The sequence below is a fragment of the Lethenteron reissneri genome, unplaced genomic scaffold (assembly GCF_015708825.2).
Source record: "Lethenteron reissneri isolate LAM-NWPU_2019-01 unplaced genomic scaffold, ASM1570882v1 scaffold_1639, whole genome shotgun sequence".
NCBI lineage: Eukaryota > Metazoa > Chordata > Hyperoartia > Petromyzontiformes > Petromyzontidae > Lethenteron > Lethenteron reissneri.
The window spans coordinates 2891881-2916925 of record NW_026891376.1 but is presented as its reverse complement, the minus strand read 5'-3'; the positions used below and the strand labels follow the sequence as shown (position 1 = coordinate 2916925).

Sequence of the window (25045 nt, the reverse complement as noted above, 5' to 3'; positions counted from 1 at the left end):
GCCGATTTTTGACCCCCCTCCCCCCCTCGTCACAAAAAGTCAGACCCCCTCAAATATGACGTCACAAAGCTCTGCCCCCCTCCCCCCCAAATATATAAAACACGCTTCAAATCGCTTTAAACTATTGTCATTGTAGTGCTATTTAATGTGGCGCTGCACTCTGATGTTGTAGGAGAAAAGATTTATTAGAAAGGAGACCAGGGGGGCGGGGGTTTGAGAAATGTCACATCACATCAAAATGCACAACTTTAAATACATATAGAGTATAGACAAAACGTTCTGCTTAATTCTAGATTTTAAGCTTTCGTGACTGCAAGGATTCATACTTTGTTTTTTTCGGGAAAGTCACGTTGGTTCTACTTAATTAAATACTTTTTAATAAATGTGTATATATTTGTAAACATTCTTTTTCATATGTTATGTTTCGGCTTGGGTCTAATTGTCCACGATGGGCAAACGCACAAAATCAGCAGGGGATCAAATACTTTTTTCCCTCACTGTACTTATGCCAAACTGATGACAATACTATATTCTATCATTAAATAAAAAATGTTTAAACAATCTTTTTTACATGTTATGTTTTGGCTTGGGTCTAATTGTTCCCACGGTCAACTGACGTTGGATGTAATTGTCTACCGTCCCTTACGTTATGGCAAACTTCGGGGCCACTTCCTAGAGTCGTGGAGTTCTTCCATTACTCGTACATTTAATAAAAGCGTGTTTTTAAAAAAAGTTTTTTACATACTTATAGTCAAAATCTCCAAATTTGCGGTGCTTCGCTGCAAGTACAGGGCGAGACGAGGGGTGAGGCAGCGACGCGCTCAGCCTCCCCTCTGATTGCGCAACCCCTCAGACACTGGATGGAACGCGGGCACTAAGGGCTTGCCTGTTGCCATCTCAGCATGTCACCAATGGAATGTTTGTAGACCCCTTCATTATATGTCCTCGCCTTCCATAGTCCGGGTAACTTAGTTCAAGTACAGTAGAACCTCTTGTCACGACCATAATTCGTTCCATAACTTTGGTCGCAACCCGATTTAGTCGTGATTCGAACCTAATTTCCCCATTGGATTGTATGTAAATACGATTAATCCTACGAACTGTATATAGTTTTTTAAATATTTTTAAGCACAATGGTTAATTATGCTTTAGAATTTAGTGTAATAGAAAACTAAATGTAAAAACATTGCATAACACTGAGAAATCCTTGAACAGAGAAAACTAACATTTCCGCGTCAAGGTTTAGAATTGTTCAAGATGACTGTTTCGTCTGCTACATCAGTCAGTCGATTCTGAGAAAGAGAATATTCGTATGAGCAATTCATGTTTCTATTGAAAGTTAACGGTAATATTTGGGTACAGTAATGTTTTTGGAAGCATTCACCGTATTATAGTATGAACGTTAACTTCACCGCATCATCGTATGAATGATGCGAGAAGAGATTAACAGGTTCTTATGTTAGCGATTTACGTACTTGGCGCTTTCGCTCTCTAAATTATGGCTTGAATGAGGGGGGAGGGGTATGACTACACTCACACAATTTATATCTTACTAGCAATTTTATATAGCAAAAGTTATATACATAACTGTTACGCTTTGTGTAATTCAACAAAAATGGCGCGGCAGAGGGAAATCGGCCGCGACCCTGTTTGATCGCCACCCGAGTATGTGTTCGTGACCAGATTCAAAAATGTCAATGTTTTGGATGGAACCCAATTTGGTCGTGGTCAGAAGCGTTCATGACCAGAGGTTCTACTGTATGTGTATAAAGATACGTAGGCTCGCTGGTCTCGTCATGAAACTGCAATGAAAAAGCACCAGGGTAGGCAGCTATCACATCTGCCTGAGGGGGGGCGTGTCAGACACACCCCCCCTCGGTGAGGCCACGCCCCCGGTGCCTCCACAGCCACTAACCTCACCCCATGTCACTGGCTCCCATCCATCGCGTTCAGTGTTAATTACTGAGGCTCACAAAGCCAGACTCAGGCTCCCATAGGCTTCAGTGTTAATCACCGAGGCTCACAGAGTCAGACGAAGGCTCCAATAGGCTTCAGTGTGAATCACTGAGGCTCACAGAGCCAGACTAAGGCTCCCATAGGCTTCAGTGTGAATCACTGAGGCTCACAGATCCAGACTGAGGTTCCCACAGGCTTCAGTGTGAATCACTGAGGCTCACAGAGCCAGATGAAGGCTGCAATAGGGTTCAGTGTGAATCACTGAGGCTCCTGGTGAGATATCTACCCAACCAACAGATCCACCATGACTGGCCGCTCTTACACTGCAGGTTGAACCTAAGATTTCAATGTTCTACTTCACGTTATTTTTATTAAAGGCCTGTGACAAAGGTGCATGTATCGGGAGTGACATCGTCTCAAGCTTACACATCTAACGGATCTCCATTTGACTTTGTATTGTCTAGGAAGTCCACCCACACCTCCACTTCCACAAACTGCTGTGAGTTGCCTCGCTCTGCCTCACAGTCAGAATGCCCCTCCTGCTTCACGTTGCCTCCATCGATGTGAAGGTCCCATTTTGGAGTCGAATCTTCATCTTCACATTTTACCTTCACTTCTTCGCTCTTCACCGTCACCTCTTCACATTTCACAATCACCTCTTCACATTTCACAATCACCTCTTCAAATTCCACCTTGATACCTTTAAAAGTGCCCAAGCTGGGATTTTCTTCCGGTACTTGTTTCATGAGGGATGGGCTCCTTACGGAACTTTGACTTTCACAAGCTGATTTCAGACTCCACTCCTTGTGGATTTTCTGATGATTCTGTGTTCTCTGGTGTTCTTGAAGATGTTGTGACCGTGCAAACGCCTTCCCGCACAGAGTGCACCTGAAGGGTTTCTCTCCTGTGTGTGTTCTCTGGTGTTTTGCAAGAATAGGCGACTGTGAAAATGCCTTCCCACACACACTGCACTTGAAGGGTTTCTCTGTGTGTGTTCTATGGTGTGTTGCAAGATCACGTGACTTTGAAAATGCCTTCCCACACACACTGCACTTGAAGGGTTTCTCTCTTGTGTATGTTCTATGGTGTTTTGCAAGATACCACTGTGAAAATGCCTTCCCACACACACTGCACTTGAAGGGTTTCTCTCCTGTGTGTGTTCTCTGGTGTCGTGCAAGATTATGTGACTGTGAAAATGCCTTCCGACACACACTGCACTTCAAGGGTTTCTCTCCTGTGTGTGTTCTCTGGTGTATTGCAAGATCAGATGACTGTGAAAATGCCTTCCCACACACACTGCACTTGAAGGGTTTCTCTCCTGTGTGTGTTCTCTGGTGTTTTGCAAGATCAGATGACTGTGAAAATGCCTTCCCACGCACACTGCACTTGAAGGGTTTCTCTCCTGTGTGTGTTCTCTGGTGTTTTGCAAGATGTTGTGACTGTGAAAATGCCTTCCCACACACACTGCACTTGAAGGGTTTCTCTCCTGTGTGTGTTCTCTGGTGTTTGGCAAGATAAGATGACTGTGAAAATGCCTTCCCACACACACTGCACTTGAAGGGTTTCTCTCCTGTGTGTGTTCTCTGGTGTTTTGCAAGATGTTGTGACTGTGAAAATGCCATCCCACACACACTGCACTTGAAGGGTTTCTCTCCCGTGTGTGTTCTTTGGTGTCTTTGAAGAGTTGATGAATCTGCAAACGCCATCTCACACAGAGTGCACTTGAAGGGTTTCTCTCCCGTGTGTGTTCTTTGGTGTCTTTGAAGATTTGATGAATGTGCAAACGCCATCTCACACAGATTGCACTTGAAGGGTTTCTCTCCCGTGTGTTTTTTCTGGTGCCGTGTCAAACTTCCAGTCCGATCCGTGCTGTATGCACGCTGGTCCCATTGTTGCCATGCCGTACCGAGCCGCGCTGACTGCCTGTGCTCCATCAGACCAATTCTGCAGAGGAAGCGTCAGAGGAAGCGACAGCTGCAGACAGAAAATAACATCTACAAGTCAGTATCGAGGCACAGAAGAATGAATATACGCATATATATATGTACACAATCTTGATTTGAAGCTTTCATGACTGCATGAATACATACTCTATGGTTCTTTCGGTAAAGTCACGTAGGTAAAAATAACATAAATGACGATGTTTCGAATGCAACACAAGCGTTCGTCTTCGGGTGAAATCGCGATAGCTGAGATGTCTGCTGTGATTTATTTTAATACACGCTTTCATTTAACTCGCTCTGTCTGTTGTTGTCATTTTTGTCATTGTTGTATCCTGAAATCTTCTAACTACATTTTAACCCACTTCCCAATGTGGTATCGACTGCAAACTTAGTATACTTATGCCATACTGATGACGATACTATATTCTATCATTAACATTTTCTTTTAAACAATATTTTTTACATGTTATGTTTCGGCTTGGGTCTAATTGTCCACGGTAAACTGACGTTGGCTGTAATTGACCACGGTCGCTTACGTTATGGCAAGCCTCGGGGCCACTTCCTGGAAGTCGTGGAGTTCTTTCATTACTAGTACATTTCATTAAAGCGTGTTTTTAAAAGAGTTTTTAAAAATATTACTTATTTTATTTCTACCTATGTGACTTTACCGAAAGAACCAAAGAGTATATATAAACACAGTCACACATGACTAACATGTCTATATGTATTCATATATTCATGATAGAGTTAAAAAGTTACCGAAATTCATCACACGGGCTGTTATGGCGCACTATGAGAGGGCAAATGGTCATAAACATTCCTGGAAGCCCTCGTATCTTCAAAATGAATGTTAACCTAAAACTCCAAGCACACAATTTTGGCTGTCTGGCTACAAAATGAATATTCATGAGAGCTAAATTCAGCTGACATAGCAAAGGGTGTTGAAAATAATACTACTTGTGTTATGCATAAATTCATGTTTAATTGAAAATTAGAGGTGTGAAGCCAGGCTCCGATTTCCTTGAATGCTGGGATGAACAGATCTAACGTCAGCTGTATGTGTGCTGTGTCAACTTCCTGACTGCTTCCATTCTCATAAAGAGTTCCAGATGAAAACAAAAAACATAAACCATTGTTTTCATATATCCTCCGTATTCAATAGAGTTAATAGACTTTACTGCAAACACAAATTTGACACTGCCACACACTGCCGCGTTAAACAGGTGGTGGCGTGTCCAGAACCATGCCTGGCCACACACCTTCATCTGCTCAGTATTAATGTTTCAGTTTCATTAATTAGGTACTCACTTTACTACCTGGCTTCGCCCGAGACTTGGATTCTTGTCTTGAATGAATCCACGGCCTACGCGGAGGATGGGGGGTGGGGAATGCGTAACGTCAGAATGTACACTGCGTGACGCTGCCGCATGCGGGTGACATCACAGACGTGAGGTCACCGGCTCACTTGCCGTGCAAAATATATCCATTATTGCGCCCCCCCCCCCCCCCCATTTGTATACTTTTTGCATTGTGTACAGTCTAGAAGGTACCCACATGCCAAATTTTAAGTTTGTTGCATGTCGGAAAGTATGCTAAACATTTCGAACAAATACACATTCACAAATTTCCCTTTTATATATAGATAACCCCATGAGCCATGCGGCTCTTGACTCAGGTGCAAACGCAACAAACAAAAACGTGAACAAGAAACATCTTAAAGTGCCTACACGCAACAACAAAATCCAGGAAAAAACAGCAGAAAAAACACCGCATTTCAACGCTGTATGCAGAAAATCCCAGTGGGATGCAAGTCAACAAAAACAGCCATAGGACAATTTAGATTAAAGTTATCAGGCTAACTGTGTACTACAAAAAACAAACATGGCAAAACCAAAACGTTTTCAATGCATCCTCACTCCACCAAATAATTCAGGATCAAATCAACATGGCTGAGTTTGCGTGTTTCCCTCTCTCTCTGTGGTGGCGTAGATTTTCCTCCAGATCCCCCTCCACATTTAAGAGTGAATATCAGCACGCGTTTAGAGCCTTTGACCGATAGTCATTTCCACACTTTGACAAAGCCCACCTTTGTTGTGTGGGTAGGTCGCTTCTGAAAACAAGAGCGGACGCTTGTGTTGTGTCCGAAACGTCGTGATTTATTTTATTTTCTACCTATGTGACTCTCCCGAAAGAACCAAGGGAGTATGGATTCCTGCACTCACGAAAACTTCAAATCATAAGAGCGGTATAGCAGCTCAAGCAGGCTTGGCCTGGTTACATAAAATAAAAACCGAAAGTGTCCTCGTCTTGTAGTATTTCCTGCAGTCACGAAAGCTTCTCTCTCTATTTAAGGCCTTAACACAGGTGTTGTTTCTGTGTATGTCTATGTGTGTGTCTCTGTGTCTGTGTTAGCTCTCTCTCTGTGCCTATGTGTGTGTCTCTGTGTACCTATGTGTATGTCTCTCTCTGTGTGCCTTTGTGTGTCTCTCTCTCTCTCCGTCTCTCTCTGTGTCCATGTGTGTCTCCCTCTGTGTGCCTATGTGTGTGTGTCTCCCTCTGTGTGCCTATGTGTGTGTGTCTATGTGTGTCTCTCTCTCTGTCTCTTTGTTATCTCTGTGTGCCTATGTGTGTCTCTCTTTCTCATTGTGACTCTCTCTGTGCGCCTATGTGTGTGTCTCTGTCTTCGTGTTATCTCTCTCTGTGTACCTACGTGTGTGTTCTCTGTGCGTCTCTGTGGTGTCTCTCTCTGTCTCTCTCTCTCTGTGTGCCTATGTGTGTCTCGCTCTGTGTGCCTATGTGTGTGTGTCTCTCTCTCTCTGTTATCTCTCTGCTTATGTGTCTCTCTGTGTCTGTGTTATCTCTCTCTGCTTGTGTGTCTCGTGTGTGTCTGTGTTTAGTTCTCTCTCTCAAATTTAGCAATCTTCGGAAGAACGTTAATAAACCAGGTGGGGTGTTGACTGTTATGTTAGCCGACTCGCTGTGTTGTGTTGTATTGCATTGTCGTTCTAAGTGTGTGTTCTCTGTGCGTCTCTGTGGTGTCTCTCTCTGTCTCTCTCTCTCTGTGTGCCTATGTGTGTCTCGCTCTGTGTGCCTATGTGTGTGTGTCTCTCTCTCTCTGTTATCTCTCTGCTTATGTGTCTCTCTGTGTCTGTGTTATCTCTCTCTGCTTGTGTGTCTCGTGTGTGTCTGTGTTTAGTTCTCTCTCTCAAATTTAGCAATCTTCGGAAGAACGTTAATAAACCAGGTGGGGTGTTGACTGTTATGTTAGCCGACTCGCTGTGTTGTGTTGTATTGCATTGTCGTTCTAAGTTTATTTTATACCTACGTAACTTTACCGAAAGAACCAAAGAATATAGTTCTAAGTTTACAAGATTTGCTTTCTCATTCATTTGTACCTGATGGTGATTGCTCGTGTTGCAAAGGAAACGTCGTACGCTATTACTTAATTAATGTTTTCTTTCTACGTGACTTTACCGAAAGAACCAAAGAGTATGAATCCCTGCACTCACGAAAGCTCCAGATCAAGTTTAACCGAGATAATTATTTTAGTTTTTTTTCGGCAAAGTCACGTAGGTAAAAAATGAAACAACGACTAAAATAAAAAATGTATTAAATGTTTTTTATTAAAAATATTTTTAATAAAAAAATATTAGTTTTAATAAAAAATAATTATATTATGAATAAGCAACTAAAATAAATGAAACAAAATACATTCAATTGGTTGTTTCTTCATTTATTTTATTGCTGCTGCCGTCACGAAACCTTCCAGATCAAGTTTAAGCGAAATAATTCAAACAAAGGCCTTCAGGCGAGGACAGGAGGCTCGGCCCCGCGTGGCTCGGCCCCGCGTTGTAACGTCCCAACCTTGACATGGATTCCCATTCTCGCTGCGACTCAATTGACATCCCTACGAGAGAGAGAGAGGCTCTACCTTGGTAAACAACAACAACCACCACGATGAAAATCTCTCACCTCGGATTTCATCGGCAGCTTCTCGTTACCTCGCTACGTTATGGCGGCAGCAGGATGTGACGTAATATTCACTTCCGGGGTACAAGACACGCCCCCAACGAGCGGGGCTGGGTAACTGAATAACTTATTCGAGAATTGAAGCTTTCGTCAACTGCAGGAATGACTCAACTCGTTGTACACTCATTGGCTCTTTCGGTAAAGTCACGCGTCGAAGGATGATGGGGCGTGGGTGCTGAACCCGTCGCAATAAAAAACAAACTCGCGACGGCTTTTAACGAATATATTATGTTAATTTTATTTTTTATTTAATTTCTTTACCGAAATAACCAATGAGCAATTCCTGCAGTCACCAAAGCTTAGTTCCTAGATTATGTTAAATAGCCGCCAGTCGCTGGGCATAGCTTTGCCCAAATAAGGACTATACCGGAACAGATATTGGCGGTGATCAAGCAGGGGTGACATGACGTCACTAGCGAGGCGCACCGCCCCCCCGTGGCGTTTCACACCGATGAGGTAATGCTTAGTGGTGACGTCAGAGAACGGGGGTCAGAGTTCCAGTTTTGCGTATTGGGGCCGTTCATAAATGACGTCACGTTATTTTGGCCGATTTTTGACCCCCTCCCCCCCTCGTCACAAAAAGTCAGACCCCCTCAAATATGACGTCACAAAGCTCTGCCCCCCCCCCCCCCCCCAAATATATAAAACACGCTTCAAATCGCTTTAAACTATTGTCATTGTAGTGCGTATTTAATGTGGCGCTGCACTCTGATGTTGTAGGAGAAAAGATTTATTAGAAAGGAGACCAGGGGGGCGGGGGTTTGAGAAATGTCACATCACATCAAAATGCACAACTTTAAATACCTATAGAGTATAGACAAAACGTTCTGCTTAATTCTAGATTTGAAGCTTTCGTGACTGCAAGGATTCATACTCTTTGTTTTTTTCGGGAAAGTCACGTTGGTTCTACTTAATTAAATACTTTTTTATAAATGTGTATATATTTGTAAACATTCTTTTTCATATGTTATGTTACGGCTTGGGTCTAATTGTCCCCACGGTCGACTGACGTTGGATGTAATTGGCCACTGTCCCTTACGTTATGGCAAGCTTCGGGGCCACTTCCTGGAGTCGTGGAGTTCTGCCATTACTAGTACATTTCATTCATAAAAGCGTGTATTAAAAAAAGTTTTTTTCTTAATTACTTATTTGTAGTCAAAATCGCCAAATTTGCGGAGCTTCGCTGCAAGTACAGGGAGAGACGAGAGGTGAGGCAGCGACGCGCTCAGCCTCCCCTCTGATTGCGCAACCCCTCAGACACTGGATGGAACGCGGGCAGTAAGGGCGTGCCTGTTACTATCTCAGCATGTCACCAATAGAATGTTTGTAGATCCCTTCATTACATGTCCTCGCCTTCCATAGTCCGGGTAACTTAGTTCAAGTACAGTAAAACCTCTGATCATGACAATAATTCGTTCCATAACTTTGGTCACAACCCGATTTGGTCGTGACTCGAACTTAATTTCCCCATTGGATTGTATGTAAATACGATTAATCCATTCCAAACTCCTATGAACTGTATATAGATTTTTAAGCACAACAATAGTTAATTATGCCATAGAATTCAGTGTAATAGTAAACTAAATGTAAAAACATTGCAAAACACTGATAAAACCTTGAACAGAGAAAACTAACATTGCCGCGACAAGGTTTAGAATCGTTCAACAAGATTACTATTTCGTCTGCTACATCAGTCGGTCGATTCTGAGAGAGAGAATATTCGTATGAGCAATTCATGTTTCTGTAATAAAGGACTCCTTCACACGATGTCACTCTCCGTTGGTCCTTTATTTATATTCTTCTCCTGCGCACCCCGCTGGCCTCCTCCTCGGCCCAGCGTCGTCTCTCCTCGCGCCCCACGCACTCTGCAGCCACCCCGCTGCTCCGTGTGCTCCTGCACACTCTGCAGCCACTCTGCTGCCCGTGCAACCTCGCATGCTCCGCTAGCCCTCCGCTAGCCCCGTGCTACCTGCAAGGTCCCGCTAGCCACTCTATTTGCCCCGTGCAACCTCGCACGCCCTGTGCGCCCCGCACACTCCGCTCTCTCTCCGCACACCGCTAGCTGGCGGGGTGCCAAGCCCTATCAGCCTCGCGGCTGATGGCACGGCGGCCACCCAACGTGATCTCGCCTCTTCACTACCTCGACTGCCCATATCTCTTCCGGGCTCCCTCCTATAACCTCTCACCCACGTGACCCTGACTCCTCCCTCTCGGATCGTCACATCCGGCCTTCCCATTTACGCTCGCATTACATTTCTATTGAAAATAAGTTAACAGTAATATTTGGGTACAGTATTGTTTTTGGAAGCATTCACCGTAATATCGTATGAATGTTTACTTCACCGCATCATCGTATGAATGATGCGAGAAGAGATTAACGGGTTCTTATGTTAGCAATTTACGTACTCAACGCTGTCGCTCTCTAAATTATGGCTTGAATGAGGAGGGAGGGGTATGACTACACTCACAAAATGTATATCTTACTAGGAATTTTATATAGCAAAAGTTATATACATAACTGTTACGCTTTGTGTAATTCAACAACAAAAATGGCGCGGAAGGGGAAATCGGCCGCGGCTGTGTTTGATCGCCACCCTAGTATGTGTTCGTGACCAGATTCAAAAATGTCAATGTTTTGGATGGAACCCAATTTGGTCGTGGTCAGAAGCGTTCGTGACCAGAGGTTCTACTGTATGTGTATAAAGATACGTAGGCTCGCTGGTCTCGTCATGAAACTGCAATGAAAAAGCACCAGGGTCGGCAGCTATCACATCTGCCTCACTGAGGGGGGGCGTCAGACACACCCCCCCTTCGGTGAGGCCACGCCCCCAGTGCCTCCATCAGCCACAGACCTCACCCCATGTCACTGGCTCCCATCCATCGCGTTCAGTGTTAATTACCAAGGCTCACAAAGCCAGACTCAGGCTCCCATAGGCTTCAGTGTTAATCACTGAGGCTCACAGACTCAGACGAAGGCTCCAATAGGGTTAAGTGTGAATCACTGAGGCTCCTGGTGAGATATCTACCCAACCAACAGATCCACCAAGACTGACCGCTCTTACCCTGCAGGTTAAACCTAAAATTTCAATGTTTTACTTCACATTATTTTCATTAAAGGCCTGTGACAAAGGTGCATCTATTGGGAGCGACATCATCTCAAGCTTACACATCTCTGCCTCACAGTCAGAATTCCCCTCCTGCTTCACGTTGCCTCCATCGATGTGAAGGTCCCATTTTGGAGTCGAATCTTCATCTTCACATTTTACCTTCACTTCTTCGCTCTTCACCGTCACCTCTTCACATTTCACAATCACCTCTTCAAATTCCACCTTGATACCTTTAAAAGTGCACAAGCTGGGATTTTCTCCCGGTACTTGTTTCATGAGGGATGGGCTCTTTACGGCACTTTGACTTTCACAAGCTGATTTCAGACTCCACTCCTTGTGGCTCTTCTGATGCTTCTGTGTTCTCTGGTGTGTTGCAAGATTAGATGACTGTGAAAATGCCTTCCCACACACACTGCACTTGAAGGGTTTCTCTCCTGTGTGTGTTCCCTGGTGTCTTGCAAGATGCTGTGACCATAAAAATGCCTTCCCACACACACTGCACTTGAAGGGTTTCTCTCCTGTGTGTGTTCTCTGGTGTTTTGCAAGATCAGATGACTGTGAAAATGCTTTCCCACACACACTGCACTTGAAGTGTTTCTCTCCTGTGTGTGTTCTCTGGTGTTTTGCAAGATCAGATGACTGTGAAAATGCCTTCCCACACGCACTGCACTTGAAGGGTTTCTCTCCTGTGTGTGTTCTCTGGTGTCTTACAAGATCAGATAACTGTGAAAATGCCTTCCCACACACACTGCACTTGAAGGGTTTCTCTCCTGTGTGTGTTCTATGATGTGTTGCAAAATAAGATGACTGTGAAAATGCCTTCCCACACACACTGCACTTGAAGGGTTTCTCTCCTGTGTGTGCTCTCTGGTGTGTTGCAAAATAAGACGACTGTGAAAATGCCTTCCCACACACACTGCACTTGAAGGGTTTCTCTCCCGTGTGTTTTCTCTGGTGTCTTTGAAGAGTTGATAAATCTGAAAACGCCATCTCGCACATAGTGCACTTGAAGGGTTTCTCTCCCGTGTGTTTTCTCTGGTGTCTTTGAAAAGTTGCTAAATATGCAAACGCCATCTCGCACATAGTGCACTTGAAGGGCTTCTCTCCCGTGTGTTTTCTCTGGTGTCTTTGAAAACTTGATGGATCTGCAAACGCCATTCCACACAGAGTGCACTTGAAGGGTTTCTCTCCTGTGTGTGTTCTCTGGTGTGTTGCAAGATTAGATGAATCTGAAAATGCCTTCCCACACACTCTGCACTTGAAGGGTTTCTCTCCCGTGTGTGTTCTCTGGTGTCTTTGAAGAGTTGATGAATCTGCAAACGCCATCTCACACAGAGTGCACTTGAAGGGTTTCTCTCCCGTGTGTGTTCTTTGGTGTCTTTGAAGAGTTGATAAATGTGCAAACGCCATCTCACACAAAGTGCACTTGAAGGGCTTCTCTCCCGTGTGTTTTCTCTGGTGTCTTTGAAGAGTTGATGAATTTGCAAACGCCATCTCACACAGAGTGCACTTGAAGGGTTTCTCTCCCGTGTGTTTTTTCTGGTACTGTTTCAAACTTCCAGTCCGATCCGTGCTGTATGCACGCTGGTCCCATTGTTGCCTTGCCGTACCGAGCCGCGCTGACTGCCTGTGCTCCATCAGACCAATTCTGCTGAGGAAGCGTCAGAGGAAGCGACAGCTGCAGACAGAAAATACCATCGACACGTCAGTAGAGGCACAGAGGAATGAATATACGCATATATATGTACACAATCTTGATTTGAAGCTTTCATGACTGCAGGAATCCATACTCTTTGGTTCTTTCGGTAAAGTCACGTAGGGTAGAAATAACATAAATGACGTTTCAAATGCAACACAAGCGTTCGTCTTCGGGTGAAAATCGCAATCGCCGAGATGTCTGCTGTGATTTATTTTTATACATGCTTATATTTAACTCACTCTGATTTTGTACGTTTGCCCACTGGCAAAGAAATGATCAGTCTATAATTTTAATGGTAGGTTTATTTGAACAGGGAGAGACAGAATGACAACAAAATTCAGAAAAACGCATGTCAAAAATGTTATAAATTGATTTGCATGTTAATGAGGGAAATACGTATTTGACCCCCACTCAATCAGAAATATTTCTGGCTCCCAAGTGTCTTTAATACAGGTAACAATCTGAGATTAGGAGCACTCCCTTTAAGAGTGAGCTCCTAATCTCAGCTCGTTACCTGTATAAAAGACACCTGTTCACAGAAGCAAGCAATCAATCAGATTCCAAACTCTTCACCATGGCCAAGACCAAAGAGCTCTCCAAGGATGTCAGGGACAAGATTGTAGACCTACACAAGGCTGGAATTGGCTACAAGACCATCGCCAAGCAGTTTGGTGAAACAGTTGGTAACACACTACGCCGTGAAGGACTGAAATCCTGTAGCGCCCGCAAGGTCCCCCTGCTCAAGAAAGCACATATACATGCCCGTCTGAAGTTGGCCAATGAACATCTGAATGATTCAGGGGACAAGTGGGCGAAAGTGTTGTGGTCAGATGAGACCAAAATGGAGCTCTTTGGTATCAACTCAACTCGCCGTGTTTGGAGGAGGAGGAATGCTGCCTATGACCCCAAGAACACCATCCCCACCGTTAAACATGGAGGTGGAAACATTATGCTTTGGGGGTGTTTTTCTTCTAAGGGGACAGGACAACTTCACCGCATCAAATGGACGATGGACGGGGCCATGTACCGTCAAATCTTGGGTGAGAACCCCCTTCCCTCAGCCAGGGCATTGAAAATGGGTCGTGGATGGGTATTCCAGCATGACAATGACCCAAAACACACGGCCAAGGCAACAAAGGAGTGCCTCAAGAAGAAGCACATTAAGGTCCGAGAGTGGCCTAGCCAGTCTCCAGACCTTAATCCCTTAGAAAATCTGTGGAGGGACCTGAAGGTTCGAGTTGCCAAACGTCAGCCTCGAAACCTTTATGACTTGGAAAAGATCTGCAAAGAGGTGTGGGAAAAAATCCCTCCTGAGATGTGTGCAAACCTGGTGGCCAACTACAAGAAACGTCTTGACCTCTGTGATTGCCAACAAGGGTTTTGCCACCAAATACTAAGTCATGTTTTGCAGAGGGGTCAAATAATTATTTCCCTCATTAAAATCCAAATCAATTGATAACATTTTTGACATGTGTTTTTTGTTGTTGTTATTCTATCTCCCAGTGTTCAAATAAACCTACCATTAAATTATAGACTGATCATTTCTTTGTCAGTGGGCAAACGCACAAAATCAGCAGGGGATCAAATACTTTTTCCCTCACTGTACTTATGCCATACTGATGACAATACTATATTCAATCATTAAATAAAAAATGTTTAAACAATCTTTTTTACATGTGTAGTGACATGGGAGGGGAGGGGCTGCTGGGGGGCTCTGGGACCCTGGCCGGCCCAGGCGCTTGGGCCCCTTGGCACCGGACGCTGGGTTCCCAGGCGGTCCAGACGCTTAAGCCTCTTGGGGCCAGGCGTTGGGTTCCCAGGCGGCCCAGGCGCTTAAGCCCCTTGGCGCCACCAACGGGGGGGGGGGGGCTGTGTGTGCTCTGTGGGATATCTGGGGGCGCACATGGCCCCACCCCTCGTTGGGGACTAGGCATAAAAGGGGAGCTCCCTGGACGATCAGGCCAGTCGTAGCTCAAGACCCAAGACCAGCCATCTCAGGACCCTGGGACGCTGCGAGAGCCAGTGGTGGGACTCTCGAACTCCCGGCTCTACGTCCTTGTGAGGGCGAGTTCCAGAGCGTAGCCAGAGTAGTGTATCTAGGCTGTGTACCTAGGCTGTGTACCTCGGCTGTAACAGAGCATCAGGACTGTTGGAGAGTTGTTGGATTGTAATAAAGAAGTTACCTCTACAAGTGTCTCCGGAACCCATTACACATGTTATGTTTCTGGCTTTGGTCTAATTGTCCACGGTAAACTGACGTTGGCTGTAAATGACTACGGTCGCTTACGTTATGGCAAGCCTCGGGGCCACTTCCTTGAGTCGTAGAGTTCTTCCATTACTAGTACATTTCATAAAAGCTTGTTTTTAAAATAATTTTTAAAAATATTACTTATTTTATTTCTACCTATGTGACTTTACCGAAAGAACCAAAGAGGATATATAAATACAGTCACACATGACTAACACTTCTATACGTATTCATATATTTTATATATACATGATAAAAAAAAGTTTCCCAAATTCATCACAAGGGCTGTTATGGCGCACTATGAGAGGGCAAATGGTCATACACATTCCTAGAAGCCCTCGTATCTTCAAAATGAATGTTAACCCAAAACTCCAAGCACACAATTTCGGCTGTCTGGCTACAAAATGAATATTTATAAGAGCTAAATTCAGCTGACATAGCAAAGGGTGTTAAAAATAATACTAATTGTGTTATGCATAAATCCATGTTCAATCGCAACTTAGAGGTGTGAAGCCAGGCTCAGATTTCCTTGAATGCTGGTTTGAACAGATCTAACCTCAGCTGCATGTGTGTTGCGTCAACTTCCTGACTGCTTCCATTCTCATAAAGAGTTCCAGATGAAAACAAAAAACATAAACCATTGTTTTCATATATCCTCCGTATTCAATAGAGTTAATAGACTTTACTGCAAACACAAATTTGACACTGCCACACACTGCCGCGTTAAACAGGTGGTGGCGTGTCCAGAACCATGCCTGGCCACACACCTTCATCTGCTCAGTATTAATGTTTCAGTTTCATTAATTAGGTACTCACTTTACTACCTGGCTTCGCCCGAGACTTGGATTCTTGTCTTGAATGAATCCACGGCCTACGCGGAGGATGGGGGGTGGGGAATGCGTAACGTCAGAATGCACACTGCGTGACGCTGCCGCATGCGGGTGACATCACAGACGTGAGGTCACCGGCTCACTTGCCGTGCAAAATATATCCATTATTGCGCCCCCCCCCCCATTTGTATACTTTTTGCATTGTGTACAGTCTAGAAGGTACCCACATGCCAAATTTTAAGTTTGTTGCATGTCGGAAAGTATGCTAAACATTTCGAACAAATACACATTCACAAATTTCCCTTTTATATATAGATAACCCCATGAGCCATGCGGCTCTTGACTCAGGTGCAAACGCAACAAACAAAAACGTGAACAAGAAACATCTTAAAGTGCCTACACGCAACAACAAAATCCAGGAAAAAACAGCAGAAAAAACACCGCATTTCAACGCTGTATGCAGAAAATCCCAGTGGGATGCAAGTCAACAAAAACAGCCATAGGACAATTTAGATTAAAGTTATCAGGCTAACTGTGTACTACAAAAAACAAACATGGCAAAACCAAAACGTTTTCAATGCATCCTCACTCCACCAAATAATTCAGGATCAAATCAACATGGCTGAGTTTGCGTGTTTCCCTCTCTCTCTGTGGTGGCGTAGATTTTCCTCCAGATCCCCCTCCACATTTAAGAGTGAATATCAGCACGCGTTTAGAGCCTTTGACCGATAGTCATTTCCACACTTTGACAAAGCCCACCTTTGTTGTGTGGGTAGGTGGCTTCTGAAAACAAGAGCGGACGCTTGTGTTGTGCCCGAAACGTCGTGATTTATTTTATTTTCTACCTATGTGACTCTCCCGAAAGAACCAAGGGAGTATGGATTCCTGCACTCACGAAAACTTCAAATCATAAGAGCGGTATAGCAGCTCAAGCAGGCTTGGCCTGGTTACATAAAATAAAAACCGAAAGTGTCCTCGTCTTGTAGTATTTCCTGCAGTCACGAAAGCTTCTCTCTCTATTTAAGGCCTTAACACAGGTGTTGTTTCTGTGTATGTCTATGTGTGTGTCTCTGTGTCTGTGTTAGCTCTCTCTCTGTGCCTATGTGTGTGTCTCTGTGTACCTATGTGTATGTCTCTCTCTGTGTGCCTTTGTGTGTGTCTCTCTCTCTCTCCGTCTCTCTCTGTGTCCATGTGTGTCTCCCTCTGTGTGCCTATGTGTGTGTGTCTCCCTCTGTGTGCCTATGTGTGTGTGTCTATGTGTGTCTCTCTCTGTCTCTTTGTTATCTCTGTGTGCCTATGTGTGTCTCTCTTTCTCATTGTGACTCTCTCTGTGCGCCTATGTGTGTGTCTCTGTCTTCGTGTTATCTCTCTCTGTGTACCTACGTGTGTGTTCTCTGTGCGTCTCTGTGGTGTCTCTCTCTGTCTCTCTCTCTCTGTGTGCCTATGTGTGTCTCGCTCTGTGTGCCTATGTGTGTGTGTCTCTCTCTCTCTGTTATCTCTCTGCTTATGTGTCTCTCTGTGTCTGTGTTATCTCTCTCTGCTTGTGTGTCTCGTGTGTGTCTGTGTTTAGTTCTCTCTCTCAAATTTAGCAATCTTCGGAAGAACGTTAATAAACCAGGTGGGGTGTTGACTGTTATGTTAGCCGACTCGCTGTGTTGTGTTGTATTGCATTGTCGTTCTAAGTTTATTTTATACCTACGTAACTTTACCGAAAGAACCAAAGAATATAGTTCTAAGTTTACAAGCTTTGCTTTCTCATTCATTTGTACCTGATGGTGATTGCTCGTGTTGCAAAGGAAACGTCGTACGCTATTACTTAATTAATGTTTTCTTTCTACGTGACTTTACCGAAAGAACCAAAGAGTATGAATCCCTGCACTCACGAAAGCTCCAGATCAAGTTTAACCGAGATAATTATTTTAGTTTTTTTTCGGCAAAGTCACGTAGGTAAAAAATGAAACAACGACTAAAATAAAAAATGTATTAAATGTTTTTTATTAAAAATATTTTTAATAAAAAAATATTAGTTTTAATAAAAAATAATTATATTATGAATAAGCAACTAAAATAAATGAAACAAAATACATTCAATTGGTTGTTTCTTCATTTATTTTATTGCTGCTGCCGTCACGAAACCTTCCAGATCAAGTTTAAGCGAAATAATTCAAACAAAGGCCTTCAGGCGAGGACAGGAGGCACGGCCCCGCGTGGCTCGGCCCCGCGTTGTAACGTCCCAACCTTGACATGGATTCCCATTCTCGCTGCGACTCAATTGACATCCCTACGAGAGAGAGAGAGGCTCTACCTTGGTAAACAACAACCACCACGATGAAAATCTCTCACCTCGGATTTCAACGGCAGCTTCTCGTTACCTCGCTACGTTACGGCGGCAGCAGGATGTGACGTAATATTCACTTCCGGGGTACAAGACACGCCCCCAACGAGCGGGGCTGGGTAACTGAATAACTTATTCGAGAATTGAAGCTTTCGTCAACTGCAGGAATGACTCAACTCGTTGTACACTCATTGGCTCTTTCGGTAAAGTCACGCGTCGAGGGATGATGGGGCGTGGGTGCTGAACCCGTCGCAATAAAAACAAATTCGCGACGGCTTTTAACGAATATATTATGTTAATTTTATTTTTTATTTAATTTCTTTACCGAAATAACCAATGAGCAATTCCTGCAGTCACCAAAGCTTAGTTCGTAGATTATGTTAATGAGCCGCCAGTCACTGGGCGTAGCTTTGCCCAAATAAGGACTATACCGGAACAGATATTGGCGGTGAACAAGCAGGGGTGACATGACGTCACTAACGAGGCGCACCGCCCCCCCTGGCGTTTCACACCGATGAGGTAATGCTTAGTGGTGACGTCAGAGAACGGGGATCAGAGTTCAAGTTTTGCGTATTGGGGCCGTTCATAAATGACGTCACGTGATTTTGGCCGATTTTTGACCCCCCTCCCCCCCTCGTCACAAAAAGTCAGACCCCCTCAAATATGACGTCACAAAGCTCTGCCCCCCCCCCCCCCCAAATATATAAAACACGCTTCAAATCGCTTTAAACTATTGTCATTGTAGTGCTATTTAATGTGGCGCTGCACTCTGATGTTGTAGGAGAAAAGATTTATTAGAAAGGAGACCAGGGGGGCGGGGGTTTGAGAAATGTCACATCACATCAAAATGCACAACTTTAAATACATATAGAGTATAGACAAAACGTTCTGCTTAATTCTAGATTTTAAGCTTTCGTGACTGCAAGGATTCATACTTTGTTTTTTTCGGGAAAGTCACGTTGGTTCTACTTAATTAAATACTTTTTTATAAATGTGTATATATTTGTAAACATTCTTTTTCATATGTTATGTTTCGGCTTGGGTCTAATTGTCCACGATGGGCAAACGCACAAAATCAGCAGGGGATCAAATACTTTTTTCCCTCACTGTACTTATGCCAAACTGATGACAATACTATATTCTATCATTAAATAAAAAATGTTTAAACAATCTTTTTTACATGTTATGTTTTGGCTTGGGTCTAATTGTTCCCACGGTCAACTGACGTTGGATGTAATTGTCTACCGTCCCTTACGTTATGGCAAACTTCGGGGCCACTTCCTAGAGTCGTGGAGTTCTTCCATTACTCGTACATTTAATAAAAGCGTGTTTTTAAAAAAAGTTTTTTACATACTTATAGTCAAAATCTCCAAATTTGCGGTGCTTCGCTGCAAGTACAGGGCGAGACGAGGGGTGAGGCAGCGACGCGCTCAGCCTCCCCTCTGATTGCGCAACCCCTCAGACACTGGATGGAACGCGGGCACTAAGGGCTTGCCTGTTGCCATCTCAGCATGTCACCAATGGAATGTTTGTAGACCCCTTCATTATATGTCCTCGCCTTCCATAGTCCGGGTAACTTAGTTCAAGTACAGTAGAACCTCTTGTCACGACCATAATTCGTTCCATAACTTTGGTCGCAACCCGATTTAGTCGTGATTCGAACCTAATTTCCCCATTGGATTGTATGTAAATACGATTAATCCTACGAACTGTATATAGTTTTTTAAAGATTTTTAAGCACAATGGTTAATTATGCTTTAGAATTTAGTGTAATAGAAAACTAAATGTAAAAACATTGCATAACACTGAGAAATCCTTGAACAGAGAAAACTAACATTTCCGCGTCAAGGTTTAGAATCGTTCAAGATGACTGTTTCGTCTGCTACATCAGTCAGTCGATTCTGAGAAAGAGAATATTCGTATGAGCAATTCATGTTTCTATTGAAAGTTAACGGTAATATTTGGGTACAGTAATGTTTTTGGAAGCATTCACCGTATTATCGTATGAACGTTAACTTCACCGCATCATCGTATGAATGATGCGAGAAGAGATTAACAGGTTCTTATGTTAGCGATTTACGTACTCGGCGCTTTCGCTCTCTAAATTATGGCTTGAATGAGGGGGGAGGGGTATGACTACACTCACACAATTTATATCTTACTAGCAATTTTATATAGCAAAAGTTATATACATAACTGTTACGCTTTGTGTAATTCAACAAAAATGGCGCGGCAGAGGGAAATCGGCCGCGACCCTGTTTGATCGCCACCCGAGTATGTGTTCGTGACCAGATTCAAAAATGTCAATGTTTTGGATGGAACCCAATTTGGTCGTGGTCAGAAGCGTTCATGACCAGAGGTTCTACTGTATGTGTATAAAGATACGTAGGCTCGCTGGTCTCGTCATGAAACTGCAATGAAAAAGCACCAGGGTAGGCAGCTATCACAACTGCCTGAGGGGGGGCGTGTCAGACACACCCCCCCTCGGTGAGGCCACGCCCCCGGTGCCTCCACAGCCACTAACCTCACCCCATGTCACTGGCTCCCATCCATCGCGTTCAGTGTTAATTACTGAGGCTCACAAAGCCAGACTCAGGCTCCCATAGGCTTCAGTGTTAATCACCGAGGCTCACAGAGTCAGACGAAGGCTCCAATAGGCTTCAGTGTGAATCACTGAGGCTCACAGAGCCAGACTAAGGCTCCCATAGGCTTCAGTGTGAATCACTGAGGCTCACAGATCCAGACTGAGGTTCCCACAGGCTTCAGTGTGAATCACTGAGGCTCACAGAGCCAGATGAAGGCTGCAATAGGGTTCAGTGTGAATCACTGAGGCTCCTGGTGAGATATCTACCCAACCAACAGATCCACCATGACTGGCCGCTCTTACACTGCAGGTTGAACCTAAGATTTCAATGTTCTACTTCACGTTATTTTTATTAAAGGCCTGTGACAAAGGTGCATGTATCGGGAGTGACATCGTCTCAAGCTTACACATCTAACGGATCTCCATTTGACTTTGTATTGTCTAGGAAGTCCACCCACACCTCCACTTCCACAAACTGCTGTGAGTTGCCTCGCTCTGCCTCACAGTCAGAATTCCCCTCCTGCTTCACGTTGCCTCCATCGATGTGAAGGTCCCATTTTGGAGTCGAATCTTCATCTTCACATTTTACCTTCACTTCTTCGCTCTTCACCGTCACCTCTTCACATTTCACAATCACCTCTTCACATTTCACAATCACCTCTTCAAATTCCACCTTGATACCTTTAAAAGTGCCCAAGCTGGGATTTTCTTCCGGTACTTGTTTCATGAGGGATGGGCTCCTTACGGAACTTTGACTTTCACAAGCTGATTTCAGACTCCACTCCTTGTGGATTTTCTGATGATTCTGTGTTCTCTGGTGTTCTTGAAGATGTTGTGACCGTGCAAACGCCTTCCCGCACAGAGTGCACCTGAAGGGTTTCTCTCCTGTGTGTGTTCTCTGGTGTTTTGCAAGAATAGGCGACTGTGAAAATGCCTTCCCACACACACTGCACTTGAAGGGTTTCTCTGTGTGTGTTCTATGGTGTGTTGCAAGATCACGTGACTTTGAAAATGCCTTCCCACACACACTGCACTTGAAGGGTTTCTCTCTTGTGTGTGTTCTATGGTGTTTTGCAAGATACCACTGTGAAAATGCCTTCCCACACACACTGCACTTGAAGGGTTTCTCTCCTGTGTGTGTTCTCTGGTGTCGTGCAAGATTATGTGACTGTGAAAATGCCTTCCGACACACACTGCACTTCAAGGGTTTCTCTCCTGTGTGTGTTCTCTGGTGTATTGCAAGATCAGATGACTGTGAAAATGCCTTCCCACACACACTGCACTTGAAGGGTTTCTCTCCTGTGTGTGTTCTCTGGTGTTTTGCAAGATCAGATGACTGTGAAAATGCCTTCCCACGCACACTGCACTTGAAGGGTTTCTCTCCTGTGTGTGTTCTCTGGTGTTTTGCAAGATGTTGTGACTGTGAAAATGCCTTCCCACACACACTGCACTTGAAGGGTTTCTCTCCTGTGTGTGTTCTCTGGTGTTTGGCAAGATAAGATGACTGTGAAAATGCCTTCCCACACACACTGCACTTGAAGGGTTTCTCTCCTGTGTGTGTTCTCTGGTGTTTTGCAAGATGTTGTGACTGTGAAAATGCCTTCCCACACACACTGCACTTGAAGGGTTTCTCTCCCGTGTGTGTTCTTTGGTGTCTTTGAAGAGTTGATGAATGTGCAAACGCCATCTCACACAGAGTGCACTTGAAGGGTTTCTCTCCCGTGTGTGTTCTTTGGTGTCTTTGAAGATTTGATGAATGTGCAAACGCCATCTCACACAGATTGCACTTGAAGGGTTTCTCTCCCGTGTGTTTTTTCTGGTGCCGTGTCAAACTTCCAGTCCGATCCGTGCTGTATGCACGCTGGTCCCATTGTTGCCATGCCGTACCGAGCCGCGCTGACTGCCTGTGCTCCATCAGACCAATTCTGCAGAGGAAGCGTCAGAGGAAGCGACAGCTGCAGACAGAAAATAACATCTACAAGTCAGTATCGAGGCACAGAAGAATGAATATACGCATATATATATGTACACAATCTTGATTTGAAGCTTTCATGACTGCATGAATACATACTCTATGGTTCTTTCGGTAAAGTCACGTAGGTAAAAATAACATAAATGACGATGTTTCGAATGCAACACAAGCGTTCGTCTTCGGGTGAAATCGCGATAGCTGAGATGTCTGCTGTGATTTATTTTAATACACGCTTTCATTTAACTCGCTCTGTCTGTTGTTGTCATTTTTGTCATTGTTGTATCCTGAAATCTTCTAACTACATTTTAACCCACTTCCCAATGTGGTATCGACTGCAAACTTAGTATACTTATGCCATACTGATGACGATACTATATTCTATCATTAACATTTTCTTTTAAACAATATTTTTTACATGTTATGTTTCGGCTTGGGTCTAATTGTCCACGGTAAACTGACGTTGGCTGTAATTGACCACGGTCGCTTACGTTATGGCAAGCCTCGGGGCCACTTCCTGGAAGTCGTGGAGTTCTTTCATTACTAGTACATTTCATTAAAGCGTGTTTTTAAAAGAGTTTTTAAAAATATTACTTATTTTATTTCTACCTATGTGACTTTACCGAAAGAACCAAAGAGTATATATAAACACAGTCACACATGACTAACATGTCTATATGTATTCATATATTCATGATAGAGTTAAAAAGTTACCGAAATTCATCACACGGGCTGTTATGGCGCACTATGAGAGGGCAAATGGTCATAAACATTCCTGGAAGCCCTCGTATCTTCAAAATGAATGTTAACCTAAAACTCCAAGCACACAATTTTGGCTGTCTGGCTACAAAATGAATATTCATGAGAGCTAAATTCAGCTGACATAGCAAAGGGTGTTGAAAATAATACTACTTGTGTTATGCATAAATTCATGTTTAATTGAAAATTAGAGGTGTGAAGCCAGGCTCCGATTTCCTTGAATGCTGGGATGAACAGATCTAACGTCAGCTGTATGTGTGCTGTGTCAACTTCCTGACTGCTTCCATTCTCATAAAGAGTTCCAGATAAAAACAAAAAACATAAACCATTGTTTTCATATATCCTCCGTGTTCAAGAGTTAATAGACTTTACTGCAAACACAAACTTGACACTGCCACACACTGCCGCGTTAAAGAGGTGGTGGCGTGTCCAGAACCATGCCTGGCCACACACCTTCATCTGCTCAGTATTAATGTTTCAGTTTAATTTATTAGGTACTAGCTTTACTACCTGGCTTCGCACGAGACTTGGATTCTTGTCTTGAATGAATCCACGGCCTACGCGGAGGATGGGGGGTGGGGGATGCGTAACGTCAGAATGCACACAACGTGACGCTGCCGCATGCGGGTGACATCACAGACGTGAGGTCACCGCTCACTTGCCGTGCAAAATAGATCCATTATTGCGCCTCCCCCCCCCCCCCCCCCCAGAAAAATGCAAAAGTCAATTTTTATACTTTTTGCATTGTGTACAGTCTGGAAGGTACCCACATGCCAAATTTTAAGTTTGTTGCATGTCGAAAAGTATGCTAAACATTTCGAACAGACACACATTCACAAATTTCCCTATTATATATAGATAACCCCGTGAGCCATGCGGCTCTTGACTCGGGGGCAAACGCAACAAACAAAAACGTGAACAAGAAACATCTTAAAGTGACTACACGCAACAAAAAAATCCAGGAAAAAACAGCAAAAAAACACCGCATGTCAAAGCTGTATGCAGAAAATCCCAGTGGGATGCAAGTCAGCAAAAACAACCATAGGACAATTTAGATTAAAGTTATCAGGCTAACTGTGTACTACAAAAAACAAACATGGCTAAACCAAAACGTTTTCAATGCTTTCTCACTCCACCAAATAATTCAGGATCAAATCAACATTGCTGAGTTTGCGTGTCTCCCTCTCTCTCTGTGGTGGCGTAGATTTTCCTCCAAATCGCCCTCCACATTTAAGAGTGAATATCAGCACGCGTTTAGAGCCTTTGACCGATAGTCATTTCCACACGTTAACAAAGCCCACCTTTGTTGTGTGGGCAGGTCGCTTCTGAAAACAAGAGCGGACGCTTGTGTTGCGCCAGAAACGTCGTGATTTATTTTATTTTCTACCTACGTGACTCTACCGAAAGAACCAAAGAGTATGGATTCCTGCACTCACGAAAGCTTCAAATCATAAGAGCGGTACAGCAGCTCAAGTGGGCTTGGCCTGGTTACATAAAATAAAAACCGAAAGTGTCCTCGTGTTGTAGTATTTCCTGCAGTCACGAAAGCTCAAAATCTCTCATTGCCATGCTCATTTCTCTACCCC

The 25045-nt window shown here is 43.9% G+C and overlaps 1 protein-coding gene across 1 annotated transcript in view; it reads right to left on the bottom strand.

Moving 5' to 3' along the window:
* Positions 1-166: 166 nt before the first annotated feature.
* Positions 167-25045, bottom strand: part of LOC133363067 (zinc finger protein 208-like) — a 49735-nt gene continuing 24856 nt past the window's right edge. Inside the window, exons 5-8 of the mRNA XM_061582077.1 lie at positions 23970-24016; positions 21138-22656; positions 11024-12694; positions 167-3902 (exon numbers count right to left, since the gene is read on the bottom strand). Of these exons, the coding sequence (XP_061438061.1) occupies positions 2379-3902; positions 11024-12694; positions 21138-22656; positions 23970-24016 (4761 nt within the window). The 3' untranslated portion in view covers positions 167-2378. The remainder of the gene's footprint in view (positions 3903-11023; positions 12695-21137; positions 22657-23969; positions 24017-25045) is intronic.